General features: G+C 41.6%; 1 protein-coding gene across 1 annotated transcript in view; it reads right to left on the reverse strand.

The window, feature by feature from the left end:
- LOC142488222 (polycystin-1-like protein 1) overlaps positions 1–17,286 on the reverse strand; it is a 100,460-nt gene that overhangs the window by 68,463 nt on the left and 14,711 nt on the right. Inside the window, exons 5-7 of the mRNA XM_075588595.1 lie at positions 11,634–11,852; positions 10,191–10,433; positions 8,774–8,887 (exon numbers count right to left, since the gene is read on the reverse strand). Of these exons, the coding sequence (XP_075444710.1) occupies positions 8,774–8,887; positions 10,191–10,433; positions 11,634–11,852 (576 nt within the window). The remainder of the gene's footprint in view (positions 1–8,773; positions 8,888–10,190; positions 10,434–11,633; positions 11,853–17,286) is intronic.

Consider the following 17,286-nt stretch of genomic DNA (forward strand, 5'->3'; position numbering starts at 1 on the left):
AAATTCAGTTTTTCATTTTTAACCAATTTTAATAAAGATTCAAATAAAATTGTGAAAATTATAAAGAAATATTGGCATATTATCCAAAATGACACAATATTAGGTGATGTGGTTAAGATGTGCCCATGGTTGTATTCAGGAGGGCAAACAATCTGAAGAGTCAACTAGCCCCAAGTTCATTGCCTAAAATAAAAGAAAAAAGAGAAAATAATTGGCTACCTGCAATAAAAGGTTTTTTTGGATGCACAGTTTGTAAGGCCTGTAAATACAGAACAACTGACACATTTTCTTTCACTTCACATGTGACAAAAGTGAAATATGATATTAATACATCATGTCACATGTACAACTGACTATGTAATTTATATGATCACATGTCCTTGTGGTCTTCAATATATCGGCAAAACTTCCAGGGATGTAAGGATTTGAATCCTAGAACATGTAGGCAACATTAGAAGAGGGCTAACAACACACCTTTTGTCAGATCATTTTATTAAACATCACCAAGGCAACACCACAGGATTAACCTTCACGGTCTTAGAAAAAGTACTACCTCATTGGAGAGGAGGCGACCATGATGTTCAATTAACTAAAAGGGAAACCTACTGGATCTTCACATTGAAAACTCTAGTCCCTAGAGGACTCAATGTGAATATTTAACTAGGGGTGTTCCTGTGATTTGATTGTGAATATAATATAATAATATGATATTGTATTAATCCCGTTTTTCTTTCTTTCTCTTTTTTGGAGCACAACCACAATCGTCATGATTTTATTAGTGTATAACTTGATACATAGGTCAGATAGTTATTAAGTCTTTTTTATATAATTTTTATATATTTATATTACCAATTTTTATATTTCATATGATGCCATATATATATTTCCCTGTATCATTCTTGTGTTCTATTTTACCCTGTATAAATTATACAAGACAGATGAAGTATATGACACTGCACCAACCCAGTCTGTTAATACATATGACACTACCTCAATTGAATATATGTGATACCATTGAATTTATGTGATACAACTTTAATTGTACAATTAGGTCTTAATTAGTGGGAGGGCATTAGGGTATATAGCAGTATAGTAAGCAGCTATTAGTCACTCCTGAGGAAGTCGCCAGAGAGAGCGACGAAACGCGTAGAGTGTTCCAGTCCAACAGCCACGAGAAGGGGGACACGAGAACTCCACTGTAACCATCTGATCCGGAAGTCCCCGGTGCACCGGAAGTGACGCAGCGGGAGCCTGGGAGGCTCTCGGCGTGCCGGAAGTGAAGGGACGAAAGCTCCGGTGTGGATCCAAGTGTTTCCAGAGAGAGCGGAGGTGACCGAGTACCCAGAGGAATCGCGAGCCCCAGGGATATCCGTCAACCGCTACCTATGAGTGCCCACATCGACCGTATGAAGTGTAAGCCTTGAATCATGTTTTGATATTATAATTGTTTTACCTCTACACTATATGGTCTCTCTTTTTTCTCCTTTGGAGGTTGTGATTGGTGGCTGCTGTTTACACATAGGGCGCATCCACCCCTTATGTTGGATGACTGTCAAATTTGATTACTTAAAATGTGATGAATTTTCACCTTTTCCACTCTTCAAACATTTTTGCACTATGATATGTTTTTCTATTATATGACTTCGAGACGAACTCCCCTGATGCTTTGAAAATTATCCACGAGAAGACAAGTGAAACAGTCTTTTTTCAAGGGTTGTAGTTTATTTTGAGGTTTTTTTCACCTTACATATGCACTTTAAGTAGGCACGTGCACTATCACTGATTTTTTGCATTGTCACTGATTGTATTAATCACACTATCACTGTCACAATAGTGGTCGTTATTATTATATTTTGGGTTTGTTTTGAGCGCTATTGTCAGTCAGTCAGTCACCCAAGTGTCAGTCAGTCAGTCACCCAAGTGGCAGTCAGTAGGTCAGTCAGTAGGTCAGTCACCCAAGTGTCAGTCAGTCACCCAAGTGTCAGTCAGTCAGTCACCAAAGTGTCAGTCAGTCACCCAAGTGTCAGTCAGTCAGTCACCCAAGTGTCAGTCAGTCACCCAAGTCTCAGTCAGTCAGTCACCCAAGTGGCAGTCAGTCAGTCACCCAAGTGGCAGTCAGTCACCCAAGTGCCAGTCAGTCAGTCACCCAAGTGTCAGTCAGTCAGTCAGTCACCCAAGTGTCAGTCAGTCAGTCACCCAAGTGTCAGTCAGTCAGTCACCCAAGTGGCAGTCAGTCAGTCAGTCACCCAAGTGTCAGTCAGTCAGTCACCCAAGTTGCTGGCAGTCAGTCACCCAAGTGGTAGTCAGTAGGTCAGTCACCCAAGTGGCAGTAAGTCACCCAAGTGTCAGTCAGTCACCCAAGTATCAGTCAGTCAGTCACCCAAGTGGCAGTCAGTCTGTCACCCAAGTGTCTGTCAGTCAGTCAGTCACCCAAGTGGCAGTCAGTCAGTCACCCAAGTGGCAGTCAGTCAGTCACCCAAGTTTCAGTCAGTCAGTCACCCAAGTGTCAATCAGTCAGTCACCAAAGTGGCAGTCAGTCAGTCACCCAAGTGGCAGTCAGTCAGTCAGTCACCCAATTGTCAGTCAGTCAGTCACCCAAGTGGCAGTCAGTCACCCAAGTGGCAGTCAGTCAGTCACACAAGTGGCAGTCAGTCAGTCACCCAAGTGGCAGTCAGTAGGTCAGTCACCCAAGTGTCAGTCAGTCACCCAAGTGGCAGTCAGTCACCCAAGTGCCACTCAGTCAGTCACCCAAGTGTCAGTCAGTCACCCAAGTGTCAGTCAGTCAGTCACCCAAGTGTCAGTCAGTCAGTCACCCAAGTGGCAGTCAGTCAGTCACCCTAGTGGCAGTCAGTCAGTCAGTCACCCAAGTGGCAATCAGTCACCCAAGTTTCAATCAGTCAGTCAGTCACCCAAGTGGCAGTCAGTCGGTCAGTCACATAAGTGGCAGTCAATCACCCAAGTGGCAGTCAGTTAGTCACCCAAGTGTCAGTAAGTCAATCACCCAAGTGGCAGTCAGTCAGTCACCCAAGTGTCAGTCAGTCACCCAAGTGGCAGTCAGTCATTCACCCAAGTGTCAGTCAGTCAGTCACCCAAGTGTCAGTCAGTCACCCAAGTGTCAGTCAGTCACCCAAGTGTCAGTCAATCTCCCAAGTGTCAGTCAGTCAGTCACCCAAGTGGCAGTCAGTCAGTCACCCAAGTGGCAGTCAGTCACCCAAGTGGCAGTCAGTCAGTCACCCAAGTGGCAGTCAGTCAGTCAGTCAGTCAGTCACCCAAGTAGCAGTCAGTCAGTCAGTCAGTCACCCAAGTGGCAGTCAATCAGTCACCCAAGTGGCAGTCAGTCAGTCACCCAAGTGGCAGTCAGTCACCCAAGTGGCAGTCAGTCAGTCACCCAAGTGGCAGTCTGTGAGTCACCCAAGTTTCAGTCAGTCAGTCACCCAAGTGTCAATCAGTCATTCACACAAGTTTCAGTCAGTCAGTAACCCAAGTGGCAGTCAGTCAGTCACCCAAGTGACAGTCAGTCACCCAAGTGTCAGTCAGTCAGTCACCCAAGTGTCAGTCATTCCCTCAAGTGGCAGTCAGTCAGTCACCCAAGTGTCAGTCAGTAAGTCAGTCACCCAAGTGTCAGTCAGTCAGTCACCCAAGTGGCAGTCAGTCAGTCACCCAAGTGACAGTCAGTCACCCAAGTGGCAGTCAGTCAGTCACCCAAGTGGCAGTCAGTCAGTCACCCAAGTGGCAGTCAGTCAGTCACCCAAGTGACAGTCAGTCAGTCACCCAAGTGGCAGTCAGTTAGTCACCCAAGTGGCAGTCAGTCAGTTACCCAAGTGGCAGTCAGTTAGTCACCCAAGTGGCAGTCACCCAAGTGTCAGTCAGTCACCCAAGTGGCAGTCAGTCACCCAAGTGGCAGTCAGTCAGTCACCCAAGTGGCAGTCAGTCAGTCACCCAAGTTTCAGTCAGTCAGTCACCCAAGTGTCAATCAGTCAGTCACACAAGTTTCAGTCAGTCAGTAACCCAAGTGGCAGTCAGTCAGTCACCCAAGTGACAGTCAGTCACCCAAGTGTCAGTCAGTAAGTCACCCAAGTGTCAGTCAGTCCCTCAAGTGGCAGTCAGTCAGTCACCCAAGTGTCAGTCAGTAAGTCAGTCACCCAAGTGTCAGTCAGTCAGTCACCCAAGTGTCAGTCAGTCAGTCACCCAAGTGACAGTCAGTCAGTCACCCAAGTGGCAGTCAGTTAGTCACCCAAGTGGCAGTCAGTCAGTTACCCAAGTGACAGTCAGTTAGTCACCCAAGTGGCAGTCACCCAAGTGTCAGTCAGTCATTCACCCAAGTGGCAGTCAGTCAGTCACCCTAGTGGCAGTCAGTCAGTCAGTCACCCAAGTGGCAATCAGTCACCCAAGTTTCAATCAGTCAGTCAGTCACCCAAGTGGCAGTCAGTCGGTCAGTCACCCAAGTGTCAGTCAGTCACCCAAGTGTCAGTCAGTCACCCAAGTGTCAGTCAGTCACCCAAGTGTCAGTCAGTCAGTCACCCAAGTGGCAGTCAGTCAGTCAGTCACCCAAGTGGCAATCAGTCACCCAAGTGTCAGTCAGTCAGTCACCCAAGTGGCAGTCAGTCGGTCAGTCACCCAAGTGGCAGTCAGTCACCCAAGTGTCAGTCAGTCAGTCACCCAAGTGGCAGTCAGTTAGTCACAAGGTTACAAATGGTTGGGTTAAAAGTAGTGCACTCTAAACTCTAAATAGGCCGGTGGAGGGGTAGAGAGGCCGGGTCTCCACCGGTAGGCATGTACCGACAAGGCAGCAGGAAGGACATAACAGGTCCTGCTGCCCAAGTCCCTCGGAGGCAGGGGCTACTAGCTAGTCCTAGCCCTGGATCCGGGAGGCAGGCGGTTCCAGGGTTCACTGGACGCCCCGGGGCATCTGTGCCAAGGCCTACACAGGCCAATAAGGGCACAGAGTTAATTGTTTTGTATACATGTTTCCCTATGTTATCCCTACTGTGTGTCCCCTTCTCCTCCCTGTGTCCCTCCCGGAAGGGCGACGAGAAGAACTTACAGCAGAGACAGCACCATCAGACCTGGAGTAGCAGTTGGCGTCAGAGTCAAAGACGGCTACGGGTGAGCGAGAGCAGCTACACACATTTGACACACAAATGTCTGTGACACTTGTTACACAAAATGTGCAGGGTTTTAACAGCCCCAGGAAGAGACATATTGCCTTTGCGGAGTTTGGGAGAACGAGGCCGGATATCCTGTTTATACAGGAAACACACTTTAGTGCAAGTAGCTGCCCTAAATATTTAGATAAAAATTACAGGCAGTTCTACCTGGCCTCCGCGAAGGTAAAAAAGAGGGGGTTCGCTATCTTGTTCAGCAACAAAATGCCTTTCCAAGTAGAAAAAATAAAGCGAGACACAAACGGCAGATACATCATTCTAGTTTGAGTGATCCAAAACTGTAGGATCACATTAGCAAATGTGTATGCGCCATGTGAGAGAGAGCCACAGTTTTTCACAAGATTCTTTGCAACCTTGGAGAATATGGCGGAAGGAAATATAATACTGGCAGGAGACTTTAACATAGCCCAAGACCCCTCCCTAGATAGAACAAAAAAAAAAAAAAAAAAAAAGGGCAAGGCAAAGATACAGTAGCCCTCCTGAGAGGCCTCAAAGAAAGGAACTTAGTTGACATTTGGAGGGAGCAACACCCAGGAGAGAAAGGCTACACGTTTTACTCACACCCACACGACAGCTATAGCAGAATCGATTACATCTTTGTGTCCAATAGAATGGTTCCACAGATCACCTATTTTAGGATCCATGATATCTCATGGTCGGATCATGTGCCCGTAGAGCTGGGGTGCTCACAAATTAGAGTGGACAGCCCGGGAGCAAATTGGAAACTTAACGAGGCAATTATTAAGATTCCGGAAGTAATACAGTCAGTTACTGAAAAGTTAACACAATTCTTTAAAATCAACAAGGGCAGGAGGTACACTAATTGGCATTGCAGCAGGTAGGAAAAAACAAAAAGAATCAAAAGTATCCCAACTGAGATCTCGGTTACATGAGCTCTCTATCCTACAAAGCTATAAAGTATCTTGGAATAAACATCACAAAAGATTTCAAATCTCTATATCAGGCAAATTATCCCAGACTCTTACGGTCCCTGAGAGCAGACCTTAAAGAGTGGTCCTCATACGGAATCTCATGGATCGGGAGAATCTATAGCATTAAAATGAATCTCCTGCCCCGGTTATTATATCTGTTTCAGACTCTTCCGATACCCGTGGTAATATCAGACATAAGGGCTATGCAATCACAGATCTCCAAATTTATTTGGAAAAATAAGAAACCGCGGATTAAAGCAAAGATTTTGCAAAGACCTAAGGAGAATGGTGGCTTGGCAGTGCCCTGATTGATGGCTTATTACAAGGCGGCCCAAATGTGCTAAATTGTACAATGGCACTCAGACCCAAACTCAAGAAGATGGGTAGCATTGGAAAGTGAGAGGTGCGCCCCCTTAGAGCTGCACAACTTAATCTGGTATCCTAAATCTCGTCTTGCCGTGCTGCATAAACCATTTTCCTCTATGTTGAACTCTTTAGTGGTCTGGGAAGCCTCTAAATTTAGATGCTCACTGACCTCAAGCAATACATTGATGGCCCCGCTGTGTGGCAACCCAGATTTTACTCCACGGCTGGACAGCAAAGGTTTTAGAATATGGAATAATCGGGGGGATCACGAGACAGAAAGACCTGGAGGGTAGAAACACTATTAAGACATTTGAGCTAATTAAGTATGAAAAGGACATCCCTAACACAGAATTCTTTAGATACCTCCAGGTCCGAGCATTTTATACAAAACACACAACTAGACCACCACTAACAAACTTTGATTAGCTCTGTGTCCGAGGCTCGGAAATAAAGGGACTAATATCTGGGTTATACAGAAATGTGATCGGTTCAGGTAGGGACAACGGACAGAAACTTAGCTTCATGGCGCAGAGGGAATCAGATTTGGAGGAGACTTTAGAGGACGATGACTGGATCGAGATTTTCAACGCAGCGGGCAGAAGCTCGGTCTGTACCACATTAAAGGAGAACTCATATAAGGTGTTAATGAGATGGTACCTTACCCCGGTCAAATTAGGCAAGTTTGTTCCAGGATATTCCCCGCTCTGCCCTAGGCAGTGCGGGGAAAGAGGAGATCTGTTGCACATGCTGTGGTCTTGCCCTCGTATAGCCCCCATTTGGGAACAAATTAGAGATTGGCTACAGAGGATTTGGGGCCTCGAATTTAAACTAGATCCATGTCTGTTCTTGCTTAACAGACCAACAAAAGATGTATCCAGAGCAAGAAACAAACTGATAGCTCATTTTGCTACAGCGATGAGATGTGAGACCGCAACATTATGGAAACAGAATGTGATTCCGTTTATTGAAAAAATTCAAAATCGGATTTAGTTTATATGCCAGATGGAAAAGTTGACGAGTTTGGTTAACGACATTGGCCCAAATTTCCAAAAGGTATGGCTGCCATGGTTAGCGCAGTCAGATATTCAAGGGGTGAACGCTGCTACCATATGGCATTGATAGATTTAGGTGAGTTCTCCTCTGATGGGACAGAGTCATTCCTGACTTGGACTAGGAGGACCGTGACGGGCTCTCAGAGGGATAATGGGAGCCATACCCATAAACATTAGATATAACAGACACCTTGGAATCGGGAGAGCGAAAGCAGGGCAAGATGTTTTAGCTATTACGCCGCCCCCCCCTGTGTTGTTTTTCCTTTTGTCTTTGTCAGTGTGTGTCTGTCCCTGTTTGTCCTTAGAGTTGTAGGATGCAAGGTGCTGCATCACCAATAGCAGAGAGAATTTTTGACATCAATGTATAAAAAGTGATGCTCTACCTTGTAAACAAAATTAATAAAAACAAAGTTAAAAACAAGAAAAAGGGGCTGGTCTTCTGTGACAGATAGATGCTCTGTGGGTTGTATAAACCCATTTTCTGCCAGGAAGGCCAGGAAAACATAGTAACAAATTAAAGGCAGCAAAAGCAGGAAAAAGGTAAAGAACACTGCACAGCACGATAGTAAGTATTTCACAAATGTAAGCATTGTAATAGTGTAAAACTGCTATTTATTTTTGTTAGTATTTCTCCCATTTTGATCTTAAATAGATTACTTTATGGAAAAATGATAAAAATCTGACAATAGTCCCAGGTCGTGTTTTATAACATTTAAGCAACTTGGACCAGTGCCATGCATTAGTGCCCAAAAAAATGTTTTAAGCTCCCTGAATTGTGGAGTCCTTTGAGATAATCCATGTTCCCTCGATGCCCTGGTTCCAGAGATATTTGTACAGGTTTTTTTTTGTTGCCAGTGTTGACACAAAAACTACAGTACATATAGGGTTGCTGGGTCACTAATAGAAATCTGCAAAGTCAATGTTGCAAATTTAAATTGGCTGTCCCACATTGAGTATGCCAAATAAGATATTTTCTGGGGAGAAAATATGCTTCCTCCCCGGACAAAAGGATTAATATCTCCAGAACCAGAGTGTCCCTGAATGTGCTCCCATTGGTTCAGCTTCTTTAACTTTACTTGACTTGAATGTTGCAGTGTCACTGGTATTGCAATCATACAATCACATAGGAGCAATCAAATGTGAACCTCTTTCTGGAGGGGCTGTGGGACTTTAGTATCACACCCTGTCCAGCACTGAAAAAGGGAACTACATGTTGGTAATTATTTTAATTTATTTCAACAATCATATCCTGACTTACATGATTTATTTTGTTTCCAAATTCCATTGTTACTGGCATTACAACATCTCGAATCTTGATTTTTCTTCTATTGGAGCAGTTGAAGAGACTAAGGCCTGCAAACTCCCCATCAGGCTAAGGGAACAAAAATCAGGTAAACTGGAGACTTCACATTGACTAATATTTACTATTAACAAAACTTGGAATTTAATAAAAATTTGGAGCGATGCATGCATAAACTGAAATTGGAAATACGAAATTATATTTTTTTAAGTATGTGGTAGGTAGCTGTATATCGGGCTATATTTAGAAGTGCTCCTCTGTAACACACCTTCCTGTTTTGCTTAGTAAATATGGTTCTTTACAGCCATTTCAATTGACAGGGCTGTCTTCCGGACCAAAGTGGTATTTTATAGAGTAACACTGCTTAGTAAATAGAAGCAATCATGCTATTTTTACATTTACTCAATTTTTTCTTTTAAGGATTCAAAACCACACTATTTTTAGCACTGAGATCCCCACTTCCTAAAATACTGTTCAGTGTTCTCCCTGGACATTACAGTAGTAAATGGCCATTCAGTAGTAAATAGAAAAGCAGTAGGAAGCCATTTAAATGTCCTGTTAGCCTATGGGACCCACAGGATGTGGTGGCCTGCCTGGTTTGTGTAATACAGGCAGTCCTCGGTTATCCGACACAATGCGTTACTCAAAATGGCGTTGTAAAGCGAAACGTTGTAAAGCGAAACACGTTTTCCCATAGGAACACTGTTTAAATGAAAGGTTCCGTTCCTGAAGGCATTTTTAAGACTAAAATACACCAAATATTTTATGCAAGCAATAAGATATGCAGCACACACATAAATTATATATATATATAATATAACATAATAAATAATATATTATATAGTATAATATTATATAGTATAATATTATATATATACGCTCTTACGACGCTTTGCAACGTTGTTTATGTGAATGTGTATATATATATACACACATACACAACGTTGGAAAGCATCGTAAGAGCGTTGGATATGCCATTTTGGCGTTGTAAAAATGAATATAGGTATGTATTGCATAGCGTTGGATTAGCCATTCGTTGTAAAGCGAAGAGTTGTAGAACGAGGACTGCCTGTATCTAAATTATTTAAGGCTCTGAAGCAACAGATTGAATATGGTACATGTAATTTAGGTTGATGTATTAGGCGTGCTCTGCAAAATGATTATCAGGATGCATAAAACAATAAATGGATTAAGTACAGTATATTTTGCACATAAACAAATAGTTTGGCACTCACAGAATAAGGTAAAAAATGTTTATTTAAACATACTGTAACTTGACATTTCTTCCTCCCATGGGATATTCATTATGTTTTGGATCTCACGTTAGACATTTTTACAAGGTATAAGTGACTGAAAATAGTTTTGCCATATTTACCTGAGATGAAGCAGTTGCCCAAAAGTAAGGATTTTTCTTAAAGTATACTAACTGGCTAATGTAACATTTGTTGCTTAATGCCGTTTTATTTCTGCTGTCTCTGTCTTGTAATTGTGGAAGATGAAACTTTGTAGAACCAATTGTCTGGATGTTATTATTAAAGTTCTGATGGATATTGATCTGGAGTTCCATTAGGTTTGTGGCGATGTTAAACTGCAGTTTGTTATTCAAAGTAATGTATTTCTGAAAAGAGAAACAAAAACTCAAACCAAATACAAAAAAATATACACTGAATCAAATAAAAACGTGTTTAAAATGTACACCACAACTCCAAAACAGTATATTATAGAAAATAGTTCTAGAAAATATTTAACATAATGCTATATGTAATAAACAAATAACTTGAAGAAAACTAAGAATAGACAAGAAGAAAAGAAAAAGCAAAGTGTTGGTGCCAGACTTTTACTATGTCCCCATCATGGACCTAAAAATATTTTTTTGCCATTTGTGTGTCCTTCATTTTTTCATTATATTACTTTAATATATTTATGAATGCAATATTTTGTGTGCCATTAATTTTCATTCATATTCCCAATGTTTCTTTTCAAACCTTTCTGGAAAAAATCACACACAGTAACTCTGGACATCTAGTGAGTCTTTTTTATCATGTCGGTCTTGAGCTCTGTAATACTTTCACACACTTCCCTTTCTAAATATTTTGAGGGGGTGATTAATTTAGTTTAAATAATTACCCCTGCATTTTTTATGTGTTTTTCCCCAAAATCATGTGTTGGCAGTGGGGTTTGTGTATAAATCAGAGATTTTAAAAAATAAATAGAAAGAGACCCAAATAATCCATATAAGATAATGCTTAATCCCACTTACAAATATGTATCTAAATTGTATCATTTTAAAATTATGACCTAAAGACACATCTTTAAAAAATAATTTAAAAAAATGTTTAGTGAATAGTTAAGGCTGCAGTTCAGGCTCCTGTTTTTTTTTTTTTTTTAGTTTTGTTTTACTTCAATAGTTTCAGTTGTGAAATCTCTTCTTACCTAAAAAACTGTATAGCTGCCGGTCAATTCGTTCTCCGTCTATTGATTGGCAAAGTTTGGCGACATCTTTAAATATGGGGAATGTAAAGCATTGCTATAGGAACAAGCATGCTTGTTAAAATAGAATACAAGAAAATTGGTCTTTCAAAGTTGTTTTTTTTTAAACAGAAAATGCTAAAAGTATTTTTTCTTACTACAGAACTGATTTATTAAAAAAACCACACATGCAGGATATTGCACGAACTGCAGCTTTAAGGACCCACATCCAATAAGGAAAAAATAAATATATAACGGGATATTGAAAAAAATGATAAACATTTTTTAATGAACTTAGTGGGGACTTCACCTTCAATTGTACAGTAGCAGTAATAAAGTTGAGACTTACCAGCATCAAATCACTTATGCTTTTAAATCCATACAGCATTAAATGGGTGGTCCTTTCAGAATAATTGTAAAATACTTCCATAGCCCTGGATATTAATAGGATAAAATTCTCAGCCAGTTTCCTTTTTAGCAAGATTCTACCAGGAACTTCAGGTTCAATATGCCGTTTCACAATTGACATAGTTTGATCAATAATGAGCAATGCACTCTCAACAGTTACCTATTTTGAAGGGTGAAAAAGATAACATTCTTTAAAAAAAAAAAAATTAAGGAAGCTGTTAATTAACTTTAGTGCCTTCAAGAATATTTCCTTATTTCAGATTAACGTGTTCATATCTTTTGTATAAACAAACAAGGTTGCATGGTGCTCAAGAACAAAATTTGCAGCAAATATTGTGATGATACAGTAGCTTAGATTTAAAGCGGAGTACCCCTCCAAAGAAAGCAATGAATAAGGCTAGGATATAAAAATACTCCCACACACCTAGTAGATGTGTAACTGGAAAATAAGGTCCCACAAGCACTGAAGTAAGGACATTATACACCTGCCGGTGTCCAGCATCAGAACAACATCATGGTGATAACATTGGGATATAAGACAATAATCCTTGCAGCCACTTATGGAGAAAGGAGAGTGGAAAGGACTCACTTGGGAATATAACTCACATGGTTAAGGAGCCTTGAAGTCCACTTTCCTGGGGTATACCGTGCCTCCGTTCATATGGATGTATGAAGAAAAGGAAAAGAAAAAAACGAAGCACTGGTTCCACTTTTAGCTTTAAATAAACACAGAGGTGCGTTTCCACAATAAAAAAGTTTAATGGATCAAAAAGCACAAAAATACAGGACACCTACGTGTTTCGGGCTTGTGGCCCTTTATCAAGGTGAATAAAAATGCTTAATGGAGTGTATTTAAATACCTGATCCTCGCGCTGTTGTGACCAATCCACCGCCACTTCCTGGTTCGAAAAAGAGTGACGCGGGACGTGTGACGTCAGCGCGTTGGAGCCGGAACAATAGAAAAAACTTTATTTAAACAGAAAAAAATGAACACTCCATGAATGAATGAAAAACGTTAAGTAAACATTAAAAACATACTTTAAAAACAAATACGGACAATAGAATAACTAATCTCATGAATGAAAGTAAATAAATGCTTCGTTCATAGGTTAAGCAAATTCTATACCTGCTAGAGACCCACACTTTAGAGTTCAGTATGGATGGCATTTGTCAACTTGAAAAAACCTACATATATATATACACTACCGACACACTTTATTGAAGTGTGGTCGGTACCGCAAGCCGGGAAATCTCCCGGCTTGCTAGTGGCCGCCCCTCGGCGTGCCGCGCGTCATAGACGCGCGGTCACGCGTCATCGGGAGCGTGCGCCCCCTGCACGCGTGTCCAGGGGCTCCCCGAGGGAGCCCTGGTGTCCCGCAATCGCGGGACAGCGGCAGGGGGTTCCGGGGGACCCGGCGGACCCGGCAGCGGTAGGGAGAGCGCCCCGATCGGAGGGCGCTCTTCCGCTGCTTCGGCGCGCGCCCGTCACACTCGGGCGCGCGCCAGGCTACTGCTGCGGCACAGAACGGGCAAATGCTCGAATAAACTGTGCCGCAGCAGTATGCAGATAACAGTGTGGAGCAATAAACATGAGCAATAAGTAAAAATACAACATAAAGATATACCTTACTCACTCAATATGGACAATGAATTGCCACTCACCATACAGTAAATAGTTTCCAAGTTAAGACAAATACCATCCACAACCATTCATAATATTCATAATACATTGAAAAAATAATAATAATAACATCTTCATAAAAAATGAATAAATGATGATGGTTTTTAGCACATTTTTTCACAATACTTTTAATTTGGTTTGCTTGTTTGGTGTTTTCACAATCCCCAATGTTTGTTATGCCATACACCAAACAAGCAAACCAAATTAAAAGTATTGTGAAAAAACATTGGGCTGTACTAGCTGCCGATCCTGTTTTACAACATGTTTTTAATGAGGGATAAAGGGCCACAAGCCCGAAACGCGTAGGTGTCCTATATTTTTGTGCTTTTTGATCCATTAAACTTTTTTATTGTGGGAACGCACCTCAGTGTTTATTTAAAGCTAAAAGTGGAACCAGTGCTTCGTTTTTTTCTTTTCCTTTTCTTCATATCTTTTGTAGACTGGTTTTTTTTTTTGTAGCATTCTCTTAGTGGTTATGTAACAAAGTCTACCGACTGGGGTAAAAAAATGGAGCTAACAAAAATTATACAATATTTATCAAAGGAGAAAATTCCACATGTCTGATAAATTTTGTGCAAATGGTTGCTACATTTTTCCCCCACTTCTGGAACCAGGAGACTTTGATACCACGTTGGCGTAAAACAGTAGTTTTTTTACAATCTAAATGTATCAAAGGCAAAGTCTCTGTTGACTATTTGTATGTGATTTACAGCACAGTAAGATGTCTTGTGGCCTTGCAACGCTAAGAAATGAAAGTACTTGATGTTTTTAGACAATGATAGTGACAGGTTTAATCTCACCTCTATACAAAATGTGAACAGACACCCGTGCATGAAAAGGATCGCATCTTGCTGTACCCATATTTCAGGGTCTGGGAAAATGTAATGTTTAGGACAAATATGCGAATAGTGGCCACCGGCAGAATTGCATATAGATTTTGCAGTCATTATTGCTCCTGCTGGCGCATTGCAGCAGGACACACAACCACCTTTGTAAATGCATTGCCGCATGCAAAAAAAGGAGCATGGCTAACACGGCCAGCATGTGCAGTAACGCCTGCAAAATTTGTATCACACACCGACAGTATAAATATTAACACAAATTTGGCATAATATTTGTGTGCTGAATTTTAATATATTCGCCCAGCTCTATTTAAAAGGCTATTAAACATACTGCAGAAATGCTCTGGCAATAGTTTGCCAATTTCTGACATTTAGAATGTGTAAGGCATCAGGATAGTTTGTTCAAATTTTGCTCTGTTTGAACTTAAATGCAACATAATTAGTGATTATTTGTCCAACTGGTGGAGTTATGAGAAGAGTTGCTTAACACTTTAGAATTGCATTTTTGAGTGCCTGGTCATGATTTTTTTTAAATTTGCTTCAATGAAGCCACCAGGTCTGTGCTGTATCTACACTAGAAACAGAGTTTCAGAATTTGAAGGTATTTGAGGGAAGGGGGGGGAATATTTCATCATATACACAAATTGAATTTACAGAGCAGAATTAATTCCTCAATTTCTTACTAGAATGGTGGGGTTTGTGAAATTATTTCAAATTAGATTATAATTATATTATTAAATTATAGAAAGCATTAAGGATACTATCTGACTGGAGATGTACAAAATCTTTGGTAAAACCAGGCAAGAAGGGCTTTTTGTTTTACATTACATTTTGCAAGACTGATTTGAAAACATTTACACAAAATATCGGATGAATATTCACCATCAATCTACTGCTAAAACTAATGCATGCCTTTATCCTCTCCCATCTTTATTATTGTATTATTCTGCCAACAGACATGGCAACATTTCCCTTTTGCAATCTATCTAAAATTCTGTTGCTAGAATAATTTAACTTTCTCCCCGGATAGCTCCCACTCATATCCTCCTTAAATCCACCCCTTGGTTCCCATTAAGTTTCAGATCATGTACAAGATTCTCCTGATTACCTTCAAGCCTCTCCACTCATCCACATATCATCTTTGATCTCTCACTGTCACGGGAGACCAGAACTTTTAACACATTTTACCTTCACAAGGCAGGACAAGGTAGTGGAATAAAATGGGGTTTATTCTGGTAAAACCAGCAGACATACAATGAAGCACCAAATACATGTAATGCACATTTAACTGGAGGTCTGGGGGAAGTCTCTAGGCTCACTAGGTGCAGGGGGCATGCATCAGAAGGCTTACCCTGTCCGCTCCACATCCACAGTACTTATTTCAGGAGAGAAACCTGGGTTTCCTCGCTACCCGTGTCTTCGGTGATTCTCAGAACTTGGCCGCAACTGTAGAACTTGTCCTCAGCTAGGCTATTCAGAGCAAAGCACCTTTGAAAAGTCCACCAGGGCTTCAACGGACCAAGTCCCAAGATCGTCTGGTTCTCTGATCGGGCAGTCCCCTTACACAGATCTCGCTGTCCTATGTTTAACATGGATAAAGGGCAGGTGACCAATCAGAGAGTGGATTGTAGCTGTAACAGCCAATCTGAGCTGGGGCTCGTTTTGCTGTACATGTCAGAGGAGGGTGTGTGTTGAGGAGGCTCAGAAAGCTGGCAAGTGGGAAATTCAAACTGGCCAATGGGAATTGTGCCTACAAGCTGTGCCTACAAGCTTCCCCATGCCAGCCCTATACCTCCCGCTGAGTAGGCTCCACCGAGTCTGGGAGAACAGTCTTCCCTGTGGGGAGTCTTTGCTTCTGGACTCGGTACTCTGCCCTTCCACACTCACCAAACGGCCTGACACCTCTCGACTTCCATTGTCACCTTTGATCCCACATCTCTGCAGACATCCTGGCTTATCGAAATACCAGGACTGTCTGTATAAAGATGAACACAAATTTTAAACACATCTTTCCTTCTAACCTGGACTCTGGGATATAAAGAATAAACTTAGCTTTGTGGGCAGGGGAACACAATATTTCATAGGGAAAATATACACTGGTTATACAAGCACATGCGTACCCGCAGACCAGATGCAGTCTGCGGATAAAATGGAGGAATAACGGCAACTTTTCCCACAGCCTTTTTTACAGGTTTTAATCCCAGTTTCATCCAAATAACCACTATGAAAGTCCCGCTCCCGAAGTCCTAGGTTTATAGGAGTAGAGATAGGGTTATAACATACATACTGTACACTGTCCTCGGTTTATGGGGCTGATAAGCCGCTGGGGAACCATGGTTTATAGGGGTAACCAGTTGGGCTTCACCTTTTTTATGAATGCTGGCTACCCCCCACCTTTACCCTCACTATGCCCCTGTTTGTCTCCTGCACGTTACCCATACCTGTGTGCATATGACTGTATATGTAAGGGGTTAATTGTCACGGGAGACCATGGATTTACAACTTTATACCGGGATCATATCACTGAGCAAAACCAAGTAGTAAAACAAATTGCGATTTATTCCTTAGAAAGAGATGAACACACACAATTGATTACAATATACTGTACAGGAGAAAACACACTGGGTGGTCTGGGCTACAAAACTAAACTTTCCTAGTTGAAATAGTCGCTAAAACAAAGTCTTTAGGTTGACCGGGACTTAGCCCGAAAAGTTCTGGAACTCAAATCGGCATGAGTTACCAGACGTGTTGCAGGGTACATGCAACCACACGTGGGTTTCTTGAAAAGGTTTATTTATTGAGCCTTAAAAATATGGCACACAAAAATAAAACAGCTTCTTTTCAGCATATAGAACAAACAGAAAATAAGTCCTGAGCGGGGCTTTGCCCTTTCCCAACAGGGGCTATTCAAAGTCTAGGGTAACAGTATAGCAAAACAGTACATCAACATAGCAGGGTGAAGACAGACCTTAGCAGTAGTTCTCCCTCAGCACTTTAGTATCTCACTGGTTCAGACAGGCTGCAGACATGCAGCCTGGGGTTTTTAAAGCTTTTTAAAGCTCCTTGATGAG

The sequence above is a fragment of the Ascaphus truei genome, chromosome 2 (assembly GCF_040206685.1).
Source record: "Ascaphus truei isolate aAscTru1 chromosome 2, aAscTru1.hap1, whole genome shotgun sequence".
In the NCBI taxonomy this organism is placed as follows: Eukaryota; Metazoa; Chordata; class Amphibia; order Anura; family Ascaphidae; genus Ascaphus; species Ascaphus truei.